The sequence below is a fragment of the Rattus norvegicus genome, chromosome 3 (genome assembly GCF_021556685.1).
Source record: "Rattus norvegicus strain SHRSP/BbbUtx chromosome 3, alternate assembly SHRSP_T2T, whole genome shotgun sequence".
Lineage (NCBI taxonomy): Eukaryota > Metazoa > Chordata > Mammalia > Rodentia > Muridae > Rattus > Rattus norvegicus.
Genome location: NC_141536.1, coordinates 44228218 through 44245885, shown reverse-complemented (window position 1 = coordinate 44245885; position 17668 = coordinate 44228218). Strand labels below are relative to the sequence as shown.

General features: G+C 43.2%; 1 protein-coding gene across 6 annotated transcripts in view; it reads left to right on the top strand.

Moving 5' to 3' along the window:
- Itgb6 (integrin subunit beta 6) overlaps window positions 1–16004 on the top strand; it is a 123608-nt gene extending 107604 nt beyond the window's left edge. For all 6 annotated transcript variants that reach the window (NM_001431676.1, XM_087651669.1, XM_087651668.1 and 3 more), the window contains 3 exon segments: window positions 2359–2478; window positions 8915–9081; window positions 13783–16004. In NM_001431676.1, coding sequence (NP_001418605.1) covers window positions 2359–2478; window positions 8915–9081; window positions 13783–13881 — 386 coding nt within the window. In that variant the 3' untranslated portion in view covers window positions 13882–16004.
- The last annotated feature ends 1664 nt before the right edge of the window (window positions 16005–17668 follow it).

The following is a 17668-nucleotide window of genomic DNA, read 5'->3' as shown; positions in this document are numbered from 1 at the left end:
CAGCTTCCCTGGACCTTCCCAGACCTGCATCCCCACCCCCACCCCTCTATCCCACACGCCGTGGTGCTTCCTTGCGAAGCATGATTTCCCTGGCTGCCTGAGATCTTATTTTCCCTGTATTATTCAGTGGCAGTAATTCAAGTCTCACACTGGAGGGAGTAAAAGCAGGAAAGAAAGGGCCATTTTCTCCGAACAACAAAAGAAAACCTTAGCAGCTAATTATGCAAATCTTTCGTTGCACATCCGATAATACTATTTCAACACCCAAACGCTGCTACGAAACGGGGCACATCTAGCCTGCAACGGTCAGGAAAAGAAACGGTGGAGTAATTAAAGCACAAGGGGGGTCAAAGGTCAGATCCGTAGTTCCATTAAAACTTAAATAATCCTGGCCAAGGAAAGTAAGCCGCCCTATGCTTCAGTGTGGCTATTTAGAAGAAAAGAAAGAGGCCGGATTACTATTACTGAAATGAGGATGATAAGCCATCCACATACTTTCAATCTGAGAGCCTGATGTCCCATTAAGTGAGTTCCAGAGATCGCTGTAAAGCTCTCACTGCTGCGGCCCACGCTGAAGAAAGAGATGCAAAATGCAAAAGCTCACACGCCAAGATCCCATGAATCTTAGTTACTGGAGTGCAAGCGGGGCAGTGGTGAATGAGGTCCTAACCAAAGAGCCAAACTACAGCTTCAATAAGGGTGCCTGCCATTTACCACCAAACACGTGGAGTAACCTCGGCCAGCCACCTCCGCCGCCAGCCGTGCTCCCCCGGTTGCCAAGAGCTTCCCAGATCTTTTCATCCAAGGCATCCAATTAGAATGCTTATTAAATCATCGCTTAATGCCCAAGTCCTGTGCGTATCACAGACTCTCCCATTAAAACACCTCAGATAGGTTCCCAGAATAGGTCTCCCAGGTGAGTCAGATGGCTGAATGCATATGGAAGTGACCGGACGAGGGTAATTTGCATTAGAGTCCCCCCAATATTCATGCATATGTAAATAGATGCCTCTAATGAGTTCAAAACTAGTTAGTTCATGTAAATTCATTGTACAAAATCTCATTTAGAATGCTGAATTTATTATTTACTGCTTCCTATTGTCATGAACGATAGAAGGCATGTTAGTCACCGGTCCTATCAGGTTTTTCTTTTAAAAATTAAATGCAAAGACAACAGTGGCAACTTAATATTTCCATATTTGACGACTAGAATTTCTGTGCCCTAAATAGCCCTAGATGAGCTGTTTATTTTTTTGAAGGAACATACACATCACACACACACACACACACACACACACACACACACACACACACACACAAATAATAAATTCTATTTTATTAACATCTTTAGATCTTTAACATCTTAAACTAATGGGGAAAATCACAGTCTAGCATGAGTTGGTTCCATATTACCTGGGACAATTTGGTTTCCACAATCTATCTTTACACCCTAATATTGGCTCATATAACATAGGAGTTTAGATTAAATGTTATCTTAATCACAGGCTTCTGAAAGACTGTCATAATGTCATCAAAAATTTCAACTTAGAATGAGAATAATGAAATTAACTTGGTTTGCTTTAATTCTGAAAATGCTCGATAATTTTGGCAAGAGTAGCTGCGACATCAGGATTTTTGATGTGTGACCTAGGAGTTTAAAATTTTTATTGCCAATTATTATCATGAACATCATTTTCTGACTCTTGAATAAGCTTCCTAAGGAAAAATGTTCAATTTGAGGGAAAGTTCGCCTTCTTGGTAAGAAAGAGGGTGGGCTGAATGTCCGACAGCTCTTATCTGAGGTTCCTTTTAATCTGAAGTTTCCCTTTATCTTTCGGGTCTCTGAGCTACACGACACCTCTGCCTCGGTTTCCTGATATTAATCCCCCCCATGCAACAATGCAGAGCCTGAAGTCCTAGCTGCACCGCTGTGAGAAGCCCTCTGTATTAGCCTCAGTATCCGTCTACACGGAGCAGCAGTGTAATCTAGCCATTCTCCCAGATGCTGTGCTGAGAGGAATAACAGCCCCCTATTACCACAATCAAGACCATTCTATTCCCTGGCAGCTGTGGGCACCTGCCTTGAGCTACTTTAACTCTATTGAAATCTGCCTCCATCAGATTGATAGGTAATTTTGTTGGTCAGTCCTGATTGACCGCATCTGGAGCCCGTCTTCTGGAACCTAAGGAAAAAAAACAAAAGCTCTCACTTGGATGGGGAAAACCATATGCCTTTGAATTCCCATTCGACAGCATTGCAAACTCTCATTTGCATATTAAACTCAATACCACTTCGCTTTAAGAAATTATCTCTTTTGAAATCTCATCTGACCTAATGACTGACTCTTTCATGTGCAGAGTTTTCAAAGGATACTTCTGTCCCCTGCTCGCTACAAGGAGAAAATGAATGTCTTATTACATTCCTAATAACTGCGGATAATGAAGGGAAAACCATCATTCACAACATCAGTGAAAAAGGTGGGTAGCTGTGCTCCATTGCCAATGTCAAGTGATACTACCTGGTCGAAGGCATCCGGAAAGTCACCTGAGGTAGCTTGCCAAGAAAGACATTACAGAGTTTGGGGTGAAGTGCTTCTCCAAAGGTTGAAAGGTCCCATTAAAGCCGTTGCTGTGTTCCCATGTCTCTTATTTACAAGGTTACAAGGCAACACAATGACTTTTAATTTGGCCCAGGTATCACCTCCCTGGAAGCTACCTACTGGCATTGTTAACCAAGAAAAGGATACACTCAACAGGTGTGTCTTTTCAGAAAAAACCAGCAAGGACTGTGATGATTTGTATATGCTTGACCCAGGGAGTGGCACTATTAGAAGGTATGACCTTCTTGAAGTAGGTGTGTTACTGTGGGTGTAGGCTTTGAGACCCTCACCCTAGCTGCCTGGGAGCCAGTATTCTGCTAGCAGCCTTCAGATGAAGATGTAGAACTCTCAGCTCCTGCTGCACCATGCCTGCCTGGATGCTGCCATGCTCCCTCCTTGATGATAATGGACCAAACCTCTGAATCTATAAGCCAGCCCCAATTAGATGTCCCTATAAGACTTACCTCGGTCATGGTGTCTGTTCACAGCAGTAAAGCCCTAACTAAGACAAGGACTTCAATGGATTTTAAAGCCAGGTTTAAGTGGAGGTTCAAATACTATTTTGTTGTGCAATCACTCCCTGAGATTATGGGATATACTTGTCTCCCTGAACATCTTATTTTCTAATCTGTAAAATGGGAACAATAATGGCACAATCTTTTAAGAGGTGACTCAAAGAGTAAGTGGAATAACATAGAATGTAACACGTGTGCCAAAAAATGTCTTCACAGCAATGGCCGTCAGTGATGACGTTGGATCAGGAAAGACACAAGACAACAAATAAGGGAGTGACCACAGAAGATGGCAAAGTGCCAGGCTAGCCAGCATACACCTATGACCCCAGTACTCAGGAGAGTGAAGCAGGAGGATTGCCTTGAGTTCATGGCAGCCTCAGCTCAGTGGTACAGACAGGCCAGGCAGGGACCCACTGCTTCTGTGCTGCTGTGGATTTTCAGTCCTGTAAACGCATGGAATCCATTTCTTTTTTTTTTTTTTTTTTTTTGTTCTTTTTTTTTTTCCGGAGCTGGGGACCGAACCCAGGGCCTTGCACTTCCTAGGCAAGCGCTCTACCACTGAGCTAAATCCCCAACCCCTGGAATCCATTTCTAATGTAGGAACATTCCAATTCTATTCCATCTCCAGCCAAGGGAAAGGACAGGTTTATACTACATAGTAAGAGAAGCAGTAGAGAGCAGAGCTTTCAAATCGTGTGGGTATCTGACTCCTGCAGCTTATCTAAGATGCTTGTATCCTGGGACAGCAGGCCTTCCAGCACTGACAGTATTCTGACAGTCCAGCTGAGCACAGAGGCTCCCAGCTCTCCTTAGAGAGTGCTAACAACCCCGATTGAGTTCTTAAGACACTCACCCTCCCTAAAATTTCCCCGAGAAAAAATGACAGCTGCATCTTCAGGCTTCATCAGACTTGGGTTCGGAGCCTAAGGTCTGGCCCAGACAACAGCAGAACACACGGGGCATAAAAAGGATGAGTTTTGGTGTTGGTACTTGTTTTTTAGTGTTGGTAAAATGTTAAATCCTGATGTTGAAACCAAAGCTATCAACTTGGTATCACCCTAGAGGTTGAAAACCCACATAATACCAAACTATCTGCAAAGTGGGTGTCAACCTCATATTCCAATCAAGAAAGCGACGAGAGAAATACCACATTACTGCTCTGAGGGCAAGACAGCTGGAGGGCAGGCACAACCCCTGAAAAGTGGGGTGATTGCTGCTTTGAGGGGGGAGGGAGCTCCTGTGGGCAGGCACTTAGAAACTCTGTGTATTCGTTTCTGAGCTGTGCGGACACAAAAGGCATCTTGCAGCCATCAGTTAAGAAAACAGGGTGAGCCATGCTCTGTGAGACCAGATTACTTCATAAGACAAAAACAAAAAGAAAAAGAAAAACAAAACAAAAACAAAAAAGCCCAAAAAACAAAAACCCTGCCTTCTTATTATCAGATTTGTACAGTCAGCTTCTCCAACTGTACCCCCAATGCTTGCATTTGTAATTGCCATAGTGACTTTAGCATGATGTACTGAAATCAAAGCCATCCCTTAAAATATTGACTCTATTGGAAAAACCCCTCCCAGGCAGCAAAGCCACTTTCCAAAGAAGGCCTTGCTTTCAGTGTGCAGGCTTTTGTGCTTGACCGGGTTTGATTTTTTTTCTTTCTAGTCGTCTCCCACCCCTACTCTCCATACCCGTGGAAACTGCCTTCAGCTAAGAAATTCTGTATTGTTACTGAACTGTTGTCTGTTCTTTTATTCTTGGACACAGTGTGAGTGACACACCACAGATCGTGCTTTGGACCCCACACAGATGCCTGACATCTGTGTATATAGTATCACCTCTTATTTATCCCTATCCTTTTGTAGTCAGGGGAAGGAAGGGGAAAGGTATCTCCCTGAGATCTCACTTTCTGATCTTCTGATAGGCCCAAGGATTCCTCAAATCCCCATTCCCGGATAGGCCAGGTGCTTCCAGAAGCTCTAAGGCTGTAGCCTATCCCCAGGACACTATAGCTCCTTCCTCCTGCAGCAATGAGACCTGTCACTCCGAAGGTAGACGCTGGGAGAAGCAAGAAGGCCTAATGAAAACCCAGAAAAAGGAGGGAGAGGTTAATCATCGCCAGTGCCCTCTAAGCAAATTGAAAAGGAGCTAGCTGGCCCAGTGTGCTGACTGTTGCTGGGGATGCAGGCACGGCAGGGCGTCACTCATCTTCCTTCTTCTGTCTGGATAGAATGTCAGAGCCTGTCAGAGCCTACCAGCCTACAAGCCATGTCAGATACACCACACACACACCACACACACACACACACACACACACACACACACACACACACACAGCCAAGCCTTCTTTGCAGAAAGAAGCCAATCACTTAACTTGGTACAAGTTGAGCTTGTACAATCTGTGCCCTTGCCTTCTAGGAGACAGGAAATGGGGAGGAATGCATTTATTGTCACGGTCCCTTTGAGTACGGGGTCCTTACTAGCCCTCATGTCTTGTCCACACGTCGATCATCATGTTTCCTATGTGCTGATGTCACACAGTATCCTCAACATCTCCATAGAGTGGGTACCAGTTTGACTTTTGTTCTACAGGTGAGAAAATCAAGGCATGGAAGCAAACAGGTTGCTAGGTCTCGCAGTGATTGAACATAGATCTGCTTGCTTCGGGCATTCTAACAGCCTGGCTCGGAGCCCTGGCTCTTAACCATTGTACTACACTGCCTCCCACTGGCTACACAACTGTAATATATATCTTAATCTGAAAGACGTCAGTATTGTCCAATAGGGACTGTTAGGTGGACCCTATATAAAATGTAACGTTTTCTAGAAAGCAAATTAAAAGTCAAGGTGAAGTTCAGTTTCTTCACCACAGTTTCCAAAATATTCTCATTTTGACATGAAATCCCCACCAAAATCAAGGTGTTCTACATTTTTTCATGCTTAGACTGTGAGATAGTTCTTCAATATTTATAGTACATCCTGATTTAGAAGTCACATTGCCAGTGCCCATAGCCACATCTGGCTACCAGCTTAGACAGAGCTAAGAATTAGATATTCAAACCCTCAGCATTAGGTACAGCAGTGACCCAACCTCACAGACAACATTACACATAGGAGTAGAGCTAACCCTCTCCTTCCACCTAGGCCGCCATCTTCAGTCTAAGCACCAAAGGAATCCGGAGAACCTGAAATGTAATGGTCTGTTGTTCTGATGCCTACCTACAACTTGGCCTAAATCTTTTCTTGAGGAATTCACAGTATTCAAGGAGCCTAAGTTTTAAAATGGTTCTCTCTCCTAAGCCACACCTTTTCTTTGTTGATTCCCTACTTGAACACTCACCTGATTCACCTTCCAAGTATAGGTCCTAGCAAGCTACATTCTGCTGTGACTAGGAAAATGCTCTGTCCCTGCCCAGACATTTCTTGGCCAAAAATAGAGCTGGACCGGTGTCTTTTCTCAGGGACACAGCCATGCTTCATTGCTTGCTTCAGCCCAGCCTTTAGCTCTGGGCACTATAGTGAGCAGGCCATTAGCATTTCTTATTTCTTCATAATGTCCTTCTATGGTTTTCTACCCAGGAAAAGTGCGAGATGAGGCATCACGCTGTTTGGGGTCATTAGTCCCCTTAGATTCAGGTCTGAAAAACCAAACAATCCGGCCTCAGTGTTCAACTCTCTTTTATTAAATATCTAAGAGTAACATTATCGAGGATAGGCTAAGCCTGATTCTTTTCTTCACCAGGTACTGCCAGGTTTTTGCCTCACCTCTGGTGGAGGACGCAGATATTTAATGATCATTTGATGTGGAATTTCTTCCCAGGGAAGCAATAGAAGGACTTAATTATAACGCCCCATTAAGAGAGTCATCATCTTGCAGCCACTGCAAGGGTGATCAGTTGTTTTGCTGTCAACAGAGGAAGGTGCTGTCTAACTGCAAAATGATATAATACCATCAACAGAGCCAAAACAGCCTATCGTGGGATCTTCAAGTTGAGCATAGCTAATTCCCTACACTTCACTGATTATAAGAAAGACTCAGATACTGTTAATAATTTATAACCTGTGATATTACCCAAGACTTACTGAAACAGAATATCCTGGGTCAGGGGGAGGTCTAGGAGGCTGCGGTTTTGATCAGCGAGACCACTTCAGCATTTCTGTTGTCAGGGAAAGTGAGGGAGCACTCTGTGTTATCTCACAGACGAGGTCAAGGGGCTCAGTGGAATCCACACAAGCGTTCATCAGATGAGAACTGAACCAAATGCAGCATTTGGGGAAGTAGAACGTTGCATAAAACACAAAGCTATGGTTGTCTTCTGTTTTTAAAAGGAGAGGGGGCAAGGAGCCTGCAGTGAAGAGCAGTCTTTTCAATCCTGGGGATGGAACCTGGGCCTTCATGCATACTCGGCGAGGGGTCTACACTCCCAGTCCTTGCTTGTCAGGGTCTCACTGTGGAGCTCAAGTTGGCCTTCAACTTGCTTTGTAACGTAGGCTAGCATCAAACTCCTGCATCTGCCTGCCGAATGCTGGGACGGCAGGTACGACCAGCCAGGCTAGAGTAATAATTTTGAATATAATCCTGAGACCATTCACAAGGATCGAGGAGATTCTTGACAAAATAGTTTTATGTTCCAAAGTAGTTGTGATATCCTCAGAAGAGATTATCTTGGAAATTAAAATGCATTATTTTTATGGTCCTTTAAATATTTCATGTTCATCAATTGCCACTTTGTTTTATTAAAGTTTTAAATAAATCTAATCTATAGCCAGCTCTCTATATCTGCAGGAGATTTGGGTCCTGTGCCAAGGGTAGCAAACCCTGTCAGTACTGAAGGCCCTTATATGTGCCTAGAATTTATACACATCTTCCTGTATATCTGAAAACGTTTCTAGGTTAGTTACAGAATGAGATGTGAGGATTGAAATGTAGCTCAGTTGGTTGAGTGCTTGCCTAGCTCACATGGAGGCCTTAGTTCAGTCCCAAGCACTGTGTTACACTGGGTAGAGTGGAAAACACCTGTAATTCAGTGCTGGGGAGGGGAAGGCAGGAGGTTCAGGTGTTCAAGGTTATCCTTGGCTGTAGAGTTTGAGGCCAGCCTGTGATGCAAGAGATGTTATTTTAAGAAAGGAAGACAGGAGAAAGGAAAGAAAGAAAGAAAGAAAGAAAGAAAGAAAGAAAGAAAGAAAGAAAGAGAGAGAGAGGGAGAGAGAGAGAGGAAGGAAGGAAAGAAGGAAGGAAGGAAGGAAAGAAAGAAGGAAGGAAGAAGAGGAGAGGGAGAGGAGGAGGAGAGGGAGAGGGAGCGGGAGAGCAGATAGAAACCAAATACAATATAACTGCTGTCTCGGTATTTATAATACTTACCATTTAGACAAGAGGAAAGGCTGGGCATATTTAATAAAGACATATTTATATTCTCAACCATAGTTTGTTGAATCTCTGCATACAAAACCAAGGATATACAAGGCTGGTTATGAATTCATTTTTGAATTGGTTTGAATAATTTGTTTTTACTGAGAATACAAACCTATCTTTAAACAAGTAACTCAGTTTTAGAAAAAGTAAAATATTCTGCAAGACAAGAAGGTATCAATATTTCCCTTCTATAGAAAATACGTGAATAGAAAATCCAATGAGAAAAGTCTTTCCGTCCCAAGAGATGGGCATATGGCACAGCGGGAGAAGAAATGTCAGTGTTCTGTGCTCTGGGTTCAACCCCTGCATCGCAGTGAGGGGTGGGAAAACCTTCTGACAGTGAAATATTCATTGTGGCAGGTTCTAAAGATTGTTTTGTCTGTTCCCACAGACTGCCCCAAACCTCCAAACATTCCCATGATCATGTTGGGGGTGTCACTGGCTATCCTGCTCATCGGTGTCGTGCTACTGTGCATTTGGAAGCTGCTGGTATCCTTTCACGACCGGAAAGAAGTTGCTAAATTTGAAGCAGAACGATCAAAGGCCAAGTGGCAAACGGTACGTGATCTCTGGAGACCTGATGAAAACGATCAGGGATTCAGCCATTCTCTGCAGAGTTCAGGTGACACTTCTATGACCACTCTCAGTGTGGTCCCAACAGCCTTAGTTTCTACCTTTCTTAGAGAGCAGAAGAAGCCATTGTCTGGACCTGGGTTGTTCTCATGATGTAGGATGTCTTAGTGGGTGGGTTTGTAGCAGCTGAAGAGGCTCATGAAACTCCTGCCAGGGTGACCTGGGGCTGCTGCGGAGGCAACCTTAGGAAGTGAAGCATAGGTGCTGTATCTAAACATGTCTGTAAATTGATCGTGTTCTATCTAATGGGATAATGTTCAGGGATAGCATGACAGTTCATTTCCGATTTCCATGGAAATACTTGTTACTGATGTGAGGATGCAAAGTTGACAGGCCTTTTCAAATACCAGGCAGTATTTTCTGAATAACATAAAAATTTAAGTAGCTACAAGAAATAAACCTCTAAATATATGTATTCAATAGATATAATTTAAATGTCGTCTCAGTCGGCAAATGGAAAGCAGGACTACAATTTTCAGTGTCTCTTTTCCACAGGAGAGATAATTACATTTCTAGAGACCCCTGGAAACAATTTCATGGTTTTAATTTCATCTCTCAATCTCTAATGGTGTATCTAGCTATCTAATAGCAATTATCTTACCCCACTGATTCCAAAAACAGTGAGCTCACTGGAGAAAGCGCAGGCAAACACAGTGAGCCTTGGGTTCATCTGCCTAAATAAATTGATGTTCACACTATTTCCCCTAAGCCTATTGTAATATCCTCAGGTCCGAGAGCAAATGGAATTTTCCATTTTTGATAATGAATGTTTATATTTGGGGGAATGATTTCAAACTAATCATAATGTACATCACAGACAAAGGCCAATAAAGGTTTTAATCAGCCTTATCTTTTGAGTAAAAATATGCATCAGCTTTAATAAGCAAACGCGGTCTGTGGACCTTTCTTGAGTCCTGACTTGAAGACTCCAACTGTAAGACTATATTTTTTAAGACAACTGGGAAGAGGTTGATACACAGCAGATCCTAGAATGATAGCGAGGACATATATTTAATTCGATTAGGTGTGACATAGGTGTGATCATTTGTAGAGTACACATCTGTACTCTTTAGTGAGCCAATCAATAATGTAGGAGTAAAGGTAAGTGAAGGCAGATTTGGGGTTTGAACTGATTCAGCCAAAAGTTCGGGAGCTCCCCAGTGCATTGGTACAGGTAGGGCTGAGCCCTGACTGTTAATTTGTTCTAAGAGCAGCCTTTGGTTGAAGTTTCTGGAAATAATAAGCAGGTATTCTGATTCTGCAAGCAAACATGTGGCTATTCTGTGATGCGTGTCCACAACCAGCATATTTTAATGTTCTCAGACGCAGGCCTGAGTGCTGGCAAATGATTAATATCTTTAGAATAACGTTTTAATTAACAGTTAATTTCCTCCAAAACATGAATTGTTCTCCCTCAGGAGGCTACCCATGACTGAAATTCAAATGCCAAATTTTAGCCGTTTCTTCAACTAAAGTGGGACAAAACCACGCATTAAACAGATAACAGCATAAATGGAAAATATTATTCCCTCACTCAATTGGGTTTCTTTGAATAACAAATGTTTGATGTTCCCGAGTAGATGACAACTAGGTAATAATTATTCATTTGCATGCAAAAGAGGTTCAATTCAAAACTTCAGTTCAAATCTCACAGACATATCCTCCCGCTGGGACAAATGTATGCTTGGTGTGTACATTTAAAGGTCTTCGAATTAACTCATTTAAAAATCTAAAACCTATTTCTTCTCAAGGGATGCACTCAACTGATCTTTAAAACCCAGTGAGCTCACCTGACCCACCGGGCCCCTGGGATGCTTAAGGGGACAGAGATGAGGACAGATCTTTGCCCTGACCTCTGGAAATATTTTATCAGGACTATAAAGAAAGGTTACCTTACATTAAGTTAAAAAAAAAAAAACCTGTCAGCCTTTTTCTTCTGAAAACACGAATTGAAGATATTTAAATTCATCTTCGATTGGACATTTTTTTCTCTTGGATGACAAGTCATTAACTTGAGGCAGAAAAAAAAATAGGTTTAGCCTGACATTTCTAGGAGTCATGGATTGATTTTCTTCTATGCTAAACAAATGATGTCTGCAGTTGGCAGTTAGGCAATCATTAAAAAAGCTGTGGGTCATAATGGAGCTTTCATATGCTTTTGTTCAAGCCTGAAAAATGTCCCGTGGCTTTACAGAATCCAGCCTTACACCATGGCCTTGATATTTGGGGAAATCTACCTGGTCACCTTATGTACTCAGAAACTGGCCTTGTCTAAATGTGGACACTCACCCATGGGCCCTAAGCCCTAGTCTCAACTGGACGTCTCACAAAGGACATCAATAATGAATATGGACAGTGCTGGCCACTTCCCCTCCTGCTCCTGCTCACAAAGCCCAATGCTAGCATGGTCTCCTGAACTCTGACCATCAGCTGAGGTCAGGCCCCACCTCCTTCCTTCACCTCTGTAGGAGTGTGGACTTGTTTCTTCTCAAGTTAACATCTTCCTACTTGGATGGACTCTTAGTCCATTGACCCTCTGCTAGGGATCCCTGAACTAGTCCAGCCTGGAGTAAACAAAGACGTTTAGAAATAAGTGAGACCTGCACAAAAGTAGATGATCAGCTGTCTACAAAATAGTATTGTATTGTCCTGTCTCTTGAAACTTGAGCCATTCCCTCTAGAGTGGGGGCGGGAGGATTACTGAGATGACTCAGTGGGGAAAGCATGCAAGCAAGAAAACTCAAGTTCATATTCCAACCATGGTTGCTTCATACCAACCATGTAAGAGCCAACTCAAATCTGAACTCCGGTGTTGGAAACTGGCAGCTCCTGGGGCTCACTACAGTCTAGACAAAATGGTGAGCTCCATAGCACAGAGAGACTGTGTTTCAAAGGGAGTGGGGGTGGGGGAGGCAATAGAAGATAAACAGCATTGACCTCTTGCCTCCTATACATGTGCATGTACAGGCAAGCATAGCTGCACATCCATCTCTCTCTCTCTCACACACACACACACACACACACACACACACACACACACACTTCTATTGTAGAGGGGAAGTAGGTGCATTTTAATATGATGGACAGGTATGGGGTAGGGGCTATGAACAAGTACTAGTCCTACAAAGACCTAAGCTGGCCTTGATCACCACCCATTTGTTCTTCCATAACCCCTCCTCTCCCTTCAGCCCAGGCTTCAGTCATCATCCCCACCTGCACCCCACGTTTTTCCATCTTGCCTCTTTTTTTTTTGGTTCTTTTTTTCGGAGCTGGGGACCGAACCCAGGGCCTTGCACTTCCTAGGTAAGCACTCTACCACTGAGCTAATCCCCAGCCCCCCCATCTTGCCTCTTTAACCAATGACTTTATCAATAATTTCTACTCCTTAGACTCCATAAAACTTCTTCTGGGTTTTATGGCAAATGAGACGCTACACCCACCTGAGACCATGGACGTTTATGTTCACCTTTAAATGTTCTTGATGCTCATGGCGGCTGGATTAACTCCAGACTTACCTTAGGAGTACAGACAATACAGCAACCTGGCCTTCACCCACCAGGGAGCTCTAGCCAACGAACTACTTCTTCTTGCCCTCAGTGCAGAGACGGCATCAGTCTGAAGTCACATGACCAAGGGCTCTTGGTCAGAGGATGGATCACTAACTCAAAGCAATACAGATGTAGTTAGAGGGGCGATTCTCACTGGGAGGAAGCGTTACCACAAATCCAAGGGCAAGGGTCAGTGAGCTCAGGAATTTTTTTGTTTTCCTCAGTTCTTCTGAAGGCAAATACAATTTTGTTAAGTTGTAGATAAAATTCCTTCCCCTGGGGAGTTATAAACTATATCTACCCTTCATCCTAAAGTCCCATGGTAAACCAGGCACAATTCCACCAAAGTTCATTCTGGGGAACCACTAAGTTTATTGGGCTTCTTCACAGAGTACAGGAGTGTGTGTGTGTGTGTGTGTGTGTGTGTGTGTGTGTGTGTGTGAAGGGGTGAGGGTTGACCATGAGTTTGTGGGTACTCCTTCAATAAACAGCCTTGGAGACTGTTAGCCAACAAGTCTAGCCAAATTGTTAAGGGTCCCCCACTCCAGTAGGGGGCAGGGGTGTAGGTGCTCCTCCTACGAACCTTCAGATAGTCCTGGAGAGCTACCCAGCCAGTCTAGCCAAATTGTGTGCTCCACCCTTCCTCCTGTCCCCCCACCCCCTGCCCCATCCCGGTTAACTGAGAGACTCTTTCAGGGCCTAAGGTGGAGGGCCAGAGAGTGTGGCTCTGAGGGTAACAGACGTTGAGAACAAACCTGCTGAACCCAGTTTGATTCTTAGGACCTCACAGTGGAAGATCAAGACTGACTTCCAGAGTGCCCTCCACAGGCACGCAGCATAATAAAATTAAAAATCACACTTTTAGAGATGCGCACACGTACGTATATACCACACGATAAAGAAATAAATGAGATAAAGGTGACTAAAATTTAAAATGTACCAAAATAAAATCAAATAGCTTCCAAGATGGAGCTTGACTCTCCAGTTTGAACTGTAACACAAATGTTTGAAGACATGAAAATGGTGTACTAACAAAATGCACCTCCTTTTCTTTGAACCATTTTCCTCTGTTCTATAGGGAACCAATCCGCTGTACCGAGGCTCCACCAGCACTTTTAAGAACGTGACCTACAAACACAGGGAGAAGCACAAAGTGGGCCTTTCTTCAGATGGGTAGACAGACCTCCTTCGGCCAGAGAAAGTCAGCTCTGCTTACGTTAAAGGTTAATGCACTGTATGATTTGTCTTCCTTTGTTTCGTCAAAAGGAGGTTGACTTAAGATACTAACAGGTCATTCAGAGATCAGTCATTCAGGGCGTGAAGGTGAGACATTGTTTGCAAGTTGGAAATAATCAAGAAAAGAATATCCCAAGCAAAGAGGTGAATTCAAGATCACTTGAAGAATATGAACTCTGACGCATTAATGCCTCAAAAAAAATCATCAAAATGATTCATGGGGATTTGATTTGCATTTGAAAAATGTTCAGAATTAGAATCTCATTTGCTTCCTGAATCCAGCTACCTAAAGTCTTTGTCTCTAAAAAAAAAAAAAAAAAAAAAAAAAAAAAAAAAAATTGTATACCCACAGAAACCGCTTATTCTGAACTTGCAGAAGGTCTATTTCCTATTTCCTGAAGGAATTTGTTTCTTTGGTTGGTTTGTTGGTTGTTTTTGAGAAAGGGTGTCTCTGTAGCTGCTCTGGAATTGACCAGGCTGCCTGGCCTTGAACTGGGAAACGATCTGCTTGTTTCTGCCTCTTGAGTGCCGGGATTAAAGATGTGACATGTCATGCTCAGTGACCTTAACTTTCATGTATGAGAAATGAGAGTCTGGTTTCCCATCAGCTGAAAGAATCCAGTTCTCCCAGTGATCTCCTAAGGGAGAGATTGAAAATTAAATGGTAATCATGGTCATGGGTTTGTACACTTAAAAGTCATGGACACAAATATTTTGTTTCAAAGATGAGGAAAGGGTAATTTATAAATTACATTGCTTGTAACACTGAAGTAACACTGCTTGCTTAATTGCTCTCTGGTCCCCAAGTTTCCCTCCTATTATTACATATTATTGCACACAGCTACAGTCTTCAAAACTCCACAAGTATCATACAAAGGTGTCCACCTTTTTAAAAAATCACTTTAAGTTATACACGGATCAACTAGAATTTCAGGAATAGAAAAGAAACCTAGGCTAACAGAATAAAAGGCCACATGGTTTTTCATCAAGCATGTCAACACTTCGGAAGTCCCTCATGGAGTCTGCCCTTCCTAAAGGATATTCCTTTCCCATGTGCACCACCCAGCACGTACATCCCAGCTTCAGGGAGTGGGCGTGCCACCTACTTACTTTAAAAAGTAAGACCACTTACAAAATCCATACAGGCAACAAACCAACCTGTAGCAGGTTGGAGGAATAGTATCTGGAGGGTTTTGCTCCTTATGGTTACTGCTGCATTACAAAGCACTTTGATCTCACTGGATCTCCACAGAGAAGCTGAGAGAGTGGGCAGAAGAGCTCCTGCAGACTCTCTAGCTTATAACTCTAAGCCCTTTGTTCTCTCTCATGCACGACACTCTTTTGTCAGTAAAATGATAGAAGGATTGTATTAGTTATGGTATAACTATCTTAGTTTGAAAGTGTACTGACACAAAACGAATAGCACGCGGGTCCCTGGAATGTGGGCCGGTTGCTGTATTTTTTGTGCAGTGTGTATTGCCTTAACTGGATATTAAGGTGAAGCCACTCCCTAGGTGAATGGCCCCATGTTAGTGGAGGCTTTAACCGTTGTCTGTTGAATTGTCAGCTTGGTCAAACCTCCTTTACTCCTGCCAGATAGGTCTGTGTACGTTTTCACATCATCTAGTTCTTTCTTTTTTTGGTTTTTAATAACTCAGGTAAATTAGTCAGTTAGGGAGGACATGGCTAAATTTAAAAGAAAAATCTTAATGAATCTCCTTTGGGTCCCTGAATGGTCCAAGACCTTGGAGTCTGGGGCAACCAGCAAATGCACTCTTAGTGACATGGTGGTACTGCTGCCTCTGAGCTGTCTCTTCTGCTTTTGTGTTATTGCTGGAATGAGATTTTAGAAAATAGAAGTTTCTCTCATGTGTGTATCAGGAAGAATTTGTTCTTTCTCTAATTACTGTTTTGACCCAAGGCAGGACCTTGAAAGGGTCAAAACATTAACAGTAGTGCTTCTGTTCACTGAAGAATTATGTTACATGAAGATAAAATGGTTGGTTTTTTAAAAAGTGGTTTTATTGTTGCGTTGACATAAATAAACGTAATTTAAACAATGAACCTTGGTTGGACGATAATGCCTTTCATTTCCTTGGTACAAACCCCCTTACATTTCTGGATCTTTCTGTAAGTCACTCTGACTTGCCCTGGAGATTTCAGTCAAGGGCCAAGGAGAAGAACAGAATATTATCCCACATTTGGTAAAACCAAGTTCTTTAGGATTGGTGTTATGGGCTTAAATCTTTCCCCTGAATACAGCCCTTAAAGAAACGTGTCTTAACCCCAAGACTGTAAAATTACAGATAGGATCTTTAAAGAGGCACATAAATTTAAATGGGGTGACAGTGTGAGGCCCCAATCCAGGCAACTGATGTCCTTTATAAGAAGAGGGGAGGGGACAAAGATGCACACAGAAGGCATTCCATGGCATAGGGAAAAGACTGACATCCTTAAACCAAGGACGGAGCCCCCTACTGCTTCCTTACGGTCATTGTGTATGTACCTATAAATGTCACCTATTGGTGAAATGGCAGATCCATCTTCAAGGGTTTTGAGGAATGCCCATGTTGATCTCTATCTTGCTGTAGCCTTTCTCCCACATTCATACCAGAGTTCGTTATTTTTTCTTTATGATAGCCAACATGACCATAGTAGGATAGACTACTGGTATGGTCTTAGTTGTTACGTGTAGTTTTAAGCTACCACCGTTTGCTCCAGGATGGCAGCACTCTGGAGCCCCCACCCGACTTCCCTTTTGTACTACCCATCTTTGGTCTGGGAGGTGACAGTGCTATTGGCCCCCTCCTGAGACCCTTGAATCCATGGATAAAAGACATACACACATAGTTTGTTACTTTACAACTTGCCTTCTAGGCACACTTGCTGGGTGTTACTATCTCCCCTCTCAACCATCCTGGAAAGGCCTTGGTAAATTTATTAACTCTATCTCTCCACTTGCCCTAAACTTCATATGGCTAGTCCTACCTAGCCCCTGCCAAATATCCTTGGCCATCTGCCTGTAGCAGAGGCCACAGGCCCCAGCTTCCCACCACCACCACCACCACCACTACCCCCTTGCATATTTGCTGCATTCTTCTTCCTGCAAAGCACAGCAGAAAGACCCTCTCTTCTTTCCCGCCTGCAAGTTCTGACTGTACCTTCCACCCAGCAATAGTCTACCCTGCCCTATCTCCTTTGCTGATAAATCAAGAACAATTGAGGAACAGGACTTTAACATGAGAATCGCCCCTTCACTTAGTTTGTAATTTCCTCAGTGGCTAAAGATATTGAACAGCTTTTCATATATTTATTGGTCATTTAAGTATTTTTTAGAACTGTCTGTTCACCTTATTCTCCCATTTATTGGTTTTTTTTTGATAGGGTGCTCTCTCTCCTCTCTCTCTCTCTCTCTCTCTCTCTCTCTCTCTCTCTCTCTCTCTCTCTCTCTGTGTGTGTGTGTGTTCATGTGATGTATGTACGTGCCTGTGTGTGCATATGATGTATGTGTGTATGTATATGCATATAAAGCCAGAGGTCTACACTGGGTATCCTCTCCGGTCTTCACCTTGTTTGTTGAGACAGAATTGCTCACTGAACTTGGAGCACAGCAGTTTGGCTGCACTGACAAGCCAGCTCTCCCTGAGGTCCTTCTGCCACAGTGTTGCCCCATCACACAGCAAGTACTGTACTAACCGAGCCTTCCTCTCAGCCCCTTGTTTGGGTTC